The sequence below is a fragment of the Rhinichthys klamathensis genome, unplaced genomic scaffold (genome assembly GCF_029890125.1).
Source record: "Rhinichthys klamathensis goyatoka isolate OS25496 unplaced genomic scaffold, OSU_Roscu_1.1 h1tg000369l_1, whole genome shotgun sequence".
Taxonomy (NCBI): domain Eukaryota; kingdom Metazoa; phylum Chordata; class Actinopteri; order Cypriniformes; family Leuciscidae; genus Rhinichthys; species Rhinichthys klamathensis.
Genome location: NW_026606877.1, coordinates 706,960 through 714,871, shown reverse-complemented (window position 1 = coordinate 714,871; position 7,912 = coordinate 706,960). Strand labels below are relative to the sequence as shown.

General features: G+C 39.5%; 1 protein-coding gene across 1 annotated transcript; it reads left to right on the top strand.

The window, feature by feature from the left end:
- The first annotated feature begins 445 nt into the window (after positions 1-445).
- Positions 446-7,419, top strand: LOC130069502 (uncharacterized). Its single transcript, XM_056233396.1, has 2 exons — positions 446-541; positions 5,277-7,419. Exon 2 carries the CDS (start codon positions 5,305-5,307, stop codon positions 7,417-7,419), a length of 2,115 nt encoding a protein of 704 aa, XP_056089371.1. The 5' UTR covers positions 446-541; positions 5,277-5,304.
- Positions 7,420-7,912: the final 493 nt, after the last annotated feature.

The following is a 7,912-nucleotide window of genomic DNA, read 5'->3' as shown; positions in this document are numbered from 1 at the left end:
TGAAGTTTCAAAAGCATGAGTTTGAATGCATGAGGGGCTATAGATAGCATGGGTCCATGGGATGATCATATGTCAGACAGGGAGAAGATATATTTTGCTTAGAGGGTGTGTACAATGTAACATGTTCCGCTGATGTGAGTGTATCACAGATGTAAACAACAAGGATAGTTCTTAATATGGAAGTGAATTGTGACATGTTAAGCATAACGTATACGTATGACATACGTTCTAATTTTAAGAAGCTCAGAGCAACATGTTTTGTTACCTTACAAGGAAGCTGTAAGACTCTCTGTGATGTATAAAAACTCAATCTTACTGTACTACCTCAGAGAAACACGGAAACGCATTGACCTGGCATGAATACAACATCTTGAAGTTTCTCTCCTGACATATAAGAATAAAATCTTTCTTGGCAAGATAACTGGTGTCCGGTCCCGTAAATCAAATAATAACGGGAAAACAAAAGAGGCTTTAATTCCAAGTCTACATTTGGCGTCACGAACAGGATTGCATCTTCAGGCATTTGTCTCAATCATTCAAGGTAAGACTTTTTCTATTCTAAATAATTCCAAGTCTGCCTGATGATTAGACATTGACTGAAACTGCTTAAAAGAACTGTGTTATTTAAAGTACCAGTTGTTTTGCCAATGAATATATGTGTCAGAAAAAAAAAAATAATAATAATAATAATAATAATTAGAATTTGATGTGGCTAATTTGAGTTGCTCTGGTCAGTAAACCTCTGAATATTGAATGATGCTGGGGAAGTCTTTTTCATTTTTGAAAAAACTTTAGAAAGTGGATCTTTTTTAGAAAAAAGACCATCTTAGTCAAATTTTGGAAAAAGCTGTAAGGCGATTTAGCAATTAGCTTGTAAGGTGGTTGGAATATTGGGAAACTGCGATAAAGGGCAGATTTATCTCTAAAATATATCCAATACACGAAGAATCGTTTCAGAAGAAGACGAGGATAGTTTGACAAGCAGTGATTTATAGCGGTTTACAGTGGCGGGTCTGTGCTTGAAGTTAGTACAGTGCAGTATTAAAAAAAAATACAATAAACCCTAAAACGTAAATACGCAGAGGATTGAACCCTTAGAAGAAGGGTATCAATGGAATAGAAGCTAAAATTGCATGCATTCTGATTTTGACAAGAAAGCTGTTCAGTGTTTGGAGGAAAAGACTGATCTGAGAGCAACTTTAAAATACATATATATATATATATATATAAATTGATCTGAGTTAAGACAAACAAAAAAAAAGGAAAACAGAAATTATTAGAGTTGTTTTTTGTTTTGTTTCCCCAACCCCTTCTTTGTTCTTTGAGAAATTAGAGCAGGTGGAGGGAGAAAAAAGCAGAGTGAGGGAAGCAGAGAGCCCCTCCCTTTGGAATTCACTCCCCACACACACTCACTCACAAAAATAGCCCTGCTGTTTGAGCACACAGACACAGAGTGACAAATTATTTTCAATGGCAGAAAGTGGATTTAATAGCAGAACAATATCTGCTTGGTACTTAGAAAGAAAACAGAAAAAGCAAGCTAAGTTTTTGAAAAAAGGACTGGACATTAACACATCTCTTGATGTACAGTTAAGCTGGCTTGAGTCCCAAAAGGACTCTATCAAGTCAAAAGTATTTCCAATCCTCGCCGCACATTGGATTTTGAAACAAGGTGGAATTTGTTGCGGTTTCAATGGGTGCCCAGTCCCACTTGTTGAAGCAATGAAGCCTCAAATTGAAGCATATAACAAACTGAACAAAATTATGTCTATTAAATGTTCAGATGGAGAAAATACAACCAATGACGATTCATTTGATCCAGATTGGACAAATATAATAACTGAAGCTGAAAAGAAATATTCACAAGCACCAGTGAAATCTGCAACAACTGTAACGCCTCCTCCTTACAACCCAATTTATCCAATTTTGCCTGAACAATATACAAATTCATCTAAACCTCTGACACAGCCTCAAGCTTTGAGATCAACTGGAGGCCCAGTTGACAAAATGTATATTGCATCTGCACAAGCAGCTCCGGTAATAACAAGATCTAAAACAGTTCAGCCAAACAGAGACATGCTCCGATGTACACCAGCTCGGAATTATGATTCTGACTGGGGTGATGAGACAAGAGATGACGACATGATCACAATTGACAAGATCGGTCCTGAATTTTCTTCACCTGTAATTAAAAGGGAAGGATCTGAAATGATGACAGAAGAGAGACCATTCACACCAGGAGAACGTCAAGCCATTCTCACAGCCTTGCCTCCTCTGAAGAGACAAGATCCAAACACAGAGTTTTGGCGAGAATTAGACTCATTGATTGAAGCACATCAAATGTCATTAAGAGACATACACACCATTGTGAAAGCTAAAATCCCAAGAGACAGATGGGAACGATTGCCATCGTCGATAACAACCGCCCAATGGATAGATTTGTGGGTTGATAGCCAGGGACGACCCCTGGGTCTTTGGCAAGCATTAGATGTGTTCCGAAAAGAAATCCAGGAAATCTTGGGCAGTGGTAAAATTCCTTTCACATTAGTGACATTGATTAAGCAAAAGGATGATGAATCTCCAGATGAATATGCTCTACGTAAGTGGAATGCTTATGAGAGATGGGCTCTCTGTGCCAAGAAACAACCTGACAGAGATGATGTACAGTTCACTGACACACTTGTGGATGGACTTAGCGCAAAATACCAACAAGCCTTATCACTTGGAGTCAACCCAGGTGAGACATTTGACCAAATTATGCAATGGGCTGGCCGCTTAGAGATGGCTATGAGATCAAATAAAGAAGAAGGAAACAAGCCATATCGAAGAGGAGTGGCAACAGCTCAATACAACAAGGACACAAAGAATAGGGTGATTTTCTGCAGCAACTGTGGAAAGCGTGGACACTCCAACATAGATTGTTGGGCTAAAGGAGGTGGAGCAGAAGGTCAAGGTCCATCATTTAGACAGGTCAGTGCAAAAAACCATAATGAAACCCCTCAAGGGAAGACATGGACTGAAGCACAAGTCCGTCAGCTCATTGAGGGAATTATGCGTCCGCAATAGGAATCAGCGGCCCCCTGTATTAGTAAGAAAAGAGACAATCGCCTTTTCGTCAATGCATTAATAGGGGGCCACCCATGTGACATCCTGGTTGACACAGGAGCAGCTATTTCAATAACAGATCTGAACCTACCTACAACAGATGAAACTATGGAAGTTGAAGGAGTTGGAGGAGGTATCACAAAATTTCGCAAAAGTATTCAAGTTCCACTGCAAATACATGAAGATGAAGTCTTATGGACATCTTTCTGGGTTGGGCCGAATTCACAAGGAAGCCTTATTGGCATGGACATTCTTCCATTGTTGAACATGATCATATTCACTGACAGTCGTCAAATCGCTACAACTGCTGGGATAATACCACACGAAGATCGCACATGTAATCTAAGGTCTGTTGGTACAGCAAAACCAATTATCAGAAACTGGAAAAAAGACGGTGTGTGGGGTCTTCTGTGCAGTTTATATCCGGATGTTTGGGCTAAACACAAATTGGATTGTGGCAAAGCCAACATTGATCCCATTGTTATTGAGGGACCGATACATGCCCCTCATAAACAATACCCCATCCGACCTGAAGCAAGACGAGCCGTGGAGGAGATAGTGGCAGACTTGGAAGCTGAAGGAATCATCAGACAAACTTCATCTACCACTAATAGTCCTGTCTGGCCTGTCAAGAAATCTGATAACTCATGGCGACTTACCATTGATTACACAAGACTTAACAGTGTAACACCAAAACCGCATCCTATTGTGGCCAATCCTGCCACCATTCTGAATGATATTCCAGGAAATGCTAAAATTTTTACGGTACTGGATGTACTGTCGGCTTTCTGGTCTATACCTATAGACAAAAGATCTCAAGAGAAATTAGCCTTTACAGTGGGGGCAAAACAATATGTTTGGAACAGACTCCCACAAGGTCTTAATCTTTCTCCTGTTGTATTTCATAGAGCTTTGGACCAGTTCTTAACGGAGCAAAAAGCTGAAATTGAGAAATCAGGAAGTGTTTGCCTCCAATATGTTGATGACTTGTTAATTGCAAGCCCAGATGAAAACAGCCATGTATTTGCTCTGAATGTTGTCCTACAAGCCCTTAGGAAAGGGGGATTCAAAGTTAACCCCGACAAAGCACAGCTGGCCAAATCCAAGGTTATCTATTTGGGCCAAGAAATATCTGTGGAGGGAAGGAGAATGACAACAGAGCGTGTAGAGGCATTACGACAACTTCCAAAACCTCTAACAGTTACAGGAATGCGGAAGGTGATGGGACTTTTCAACTATTGTCGTCAGTATATACCTGATTTTGCTAGCATCACCAGCCCCCTCATCGACCTGTACAAGGGAGGAAAGCCTGGAGTGGAACAGATAAACTGGACACCGGAAGCTGAGGAAGCGTTTACTTCTATGAAAGAAAAACTGACTTCAGCCCCAGCTTTGGGACTTCCTGACGGACGGTTGCATTTTCATTTGTGGACCAGGGTAGGAGATGAGACGTATTCAGCAGTACTGTGTCAAAAACCAGGTGATCGATACAGACCAGTTGGTTACTTTTCCTCAAAGATTCCTGTCACTATGATTGGGCAACCACGATGTATACAAGCCCTCGATGGTGCCACATGGGCAGTGGATGCTGTTGAGAATCTGATAGGAGCACAAACTATCATATTGCACACTCCACACAGTATAGTGACACTGTTGAACAACACGAACATCAAAACCATAACTAATGACTGGAAGAGCAATGGTTCTACCCCCTGATGCTCCGCCACCTGCGGGAACAGGAGGAGACTCTACTTTGTTCCAAGAAAAGTTACGACGCTATCTCGCAATGCTGGATAAAGCTACTAAAGACAATAATAAGAAAGTGCGAGAAGCTCAACAGCAATGGGATGAAAAACATACCACTACTGACATTCCACACATTCCCGAGTTAGGCAGTTTTGTTATGATCAAACGAATTGCTAGGAAAGGTTTAGAGCCTAGATGGGAAGGACCATATGAGATACTCCTAACTACTGATACAAGTGTTTGTCTCAAAGGGAAGGGTGTAGGAACAGATAGATGGTATCATTGGTCACAAGTTAAACCTTGCTTAGTGAATGAACAAGATGATAATGATGGCTTATGGCCTGAGATTGAGCAATGTTCATCCATTAGTTTTAAAAAAAGGGAACAAAGAAGTGATGTTAATTATTTCTCTGCTTCCATTTCAGGAATCAATTCCATTGACATTGATTAGAGATGGTTGCAAGTTATTCTCGATACCCAACGACGATGGTATGCTTATTTTTAATTTTACTTGGCATTTATCAAGAAAGCCAAGCCTTATGGACTCCTCGAGTTCAAGAAATCACTCGGAATGCAACTCTGAAATCTGGCCAACATTTTACTCTACCCTTTATTTCCAAATGGGGATTATGGGATTGGGTGCCACGCAATGATAAAGACCTTGCTAAATATCGTAAGGACGTCTTTGGAGGATGTAACTTTTACCACCAATGTTACAAAAGCAGAGTAATTTGGCCGGTAAAAGACGGGGGGTATACTGGTAGTGCTCAAAGACGAGAAATTTGTTCCAAAGAACAATGTGAAGTTATAGGGTTAAACCTCATAACGTCTACTAATGTGGAAATTAATTTAGTTCTGAATCGTACCCACATGCTTACAATATGGGATTCATTGACCCAAGGGTGTATTTATCCCATAGTGTTGCCATGTGAAGGGTTTCTGAGGGATGCTTCCTCAAGAACAACAAGATTCAAGGGAAATTATGTACGAGTATGGCATTCAGAAGATGAGAATGAATATTGTGAGACTGAACTAGAAACTGGGGAAATCGGAAGGTGTTTTTATCTTTCTGCGGTAAAGTCAAACAAAGCTCAAACATGCCCAAATACAACTATTGCACCAGCTCATGGTATTTTGTTGGCAAAAGAAACCAAAACCTTAATAAATGAAGCCCATATGGTGCGACAACGAATTAATTATAACTTGAACTCTCTTCTTACAGTTTTTGATCAGTCTTATTGTGGTAATTTTACACAAATAAGAAGTTGGTTGGACAAAGAAGTTAAATATTATACCTCTAAAAATCCTCTGAGTAGTAAAAATCGTAAAACTCGAAGTATATGGGGAGACATAGCGGGGGTATTTGGTTCTGTCAATTCAATTAGTAATACTGCTCAAATGAATCAACTAAGCAAGTATACTCAGTGGGTGGGGACAATGTCTGGGAAAGGACTCACTGAGGCTCTTCAGGGTTCTCTACATATTATAGCAGCGGGTCAGCATCTTAATGATGCTGCAAAGGAATTGGCAGATGCATTAACAAAATCGTCTAATTTTGAGACACATCGTGCAGCGTGTTTATTTTTAGCTCAGAATTTAAAGGATCAAATGGTAGAAGATATTCAAGTTATTCGAATGGGACAAGTTCCTGAGCGAATAGCAGAATCTTTGTTAGTGGTTTTCGGTAATCAACTTAATTTGACTTCTGCTAAACATATTCCATTAGTTAAAATCGCTATTAATGAAAATTCGTTGTCAGGTTCTGGAATGTTACCTTTGATTATGATATGGCCTCAATATGGGAAGCGCAATGTTATGACAGTCAGGCAATTCCAATCAATGGGTGTTAGACAAGGAAATTCAGTAATTAGATTAGGAAGGAATGGATATTGGGCTGACGGCGATACACCAATGATTTCTACTACAGACTGTTGTGTTGAGGAACATGAGTGGGTAATTTGCTCATGCTCTACAATGTTTAGTCTATCTCTTAATGGTTCTGCTGTTTGGGAAGTAGTTCCTTTAGATCAAGCCACAGGTGCATGGCAGGTGTCAGAAGCACAGTGGTGTATATTACATGATGGAATAAGTGAAAATATGATATACGGGGGAAAGTTGTGTCCAATTCCTCCTGATCCATTTTGCCTTGAGATTCTCTATCCTCTTCACTTGGGTGGAATTCATGTTCCACATGTGCAATTGTTGCAGATAGAGCCACAATGGTGGAATAATGATCTAGTAGAAGAACGGAATTATGAACTCTTTGAAATGGTTAGAAGAGTTAAAAAGAGTGTAAAAGCAGCTCAAGAGGAGGGAATTCAAGCAATGGGTCATGTTATTGTAGCAAATGGAGTAGCTAAATTAATGTCTGAGAGGAAACTACCACGAATCCTAGGGAATTTATCATGGTCAGATTGGATAGTTTTGACTATGGTAGGAGTTTCTGTGTTCATGCTAATAATCCAAGTCCTTATATGTGTTACTAGAAGGAAAAGTACCAAACCTGTCAAATTGATTATTTCTAACCAAATGGATAGAACTAAGAATGGGACATACAGCGTGAAATAAGAGATTTTACACATTCTACACTACCTCACAAACAATGAACATCCGTTTACTGATTTTCAACCCCAAGGGATAGGATCCTTTAACATCAACGTTTATTTTAATTTCTTGTTTTGGTTCGGAACTGGAGGATTTAATTAATTAACGAGTTAATTAATTAATGAGTTCAGGCACGGACAGAAGACTTATTAGTTTTCTTTTCTTAGATGACTGGGGTTCATTTTAAATACATACACATAGATATTAAAATACACATAGTATACGGGAACATATCATGGGTTGGGGTTTTGTTCTTTGTTTTGTTTTTGTTTCTTTGTTTTGTTTTTTCTTTTCCTTTTCTGTTTCCATTCTTCTGTTCTGTTCTTTCTATTTTCTTGGTCTGCTATTTCTTCTCCTCACTATCACTTCTATAGGTTGGCCACCTGGGAATGATGGTGTGGAACTGACGGCCGTAGTTCCAGTGGAGGGAAATGAAGATTCAAAATTTCATCTTTTA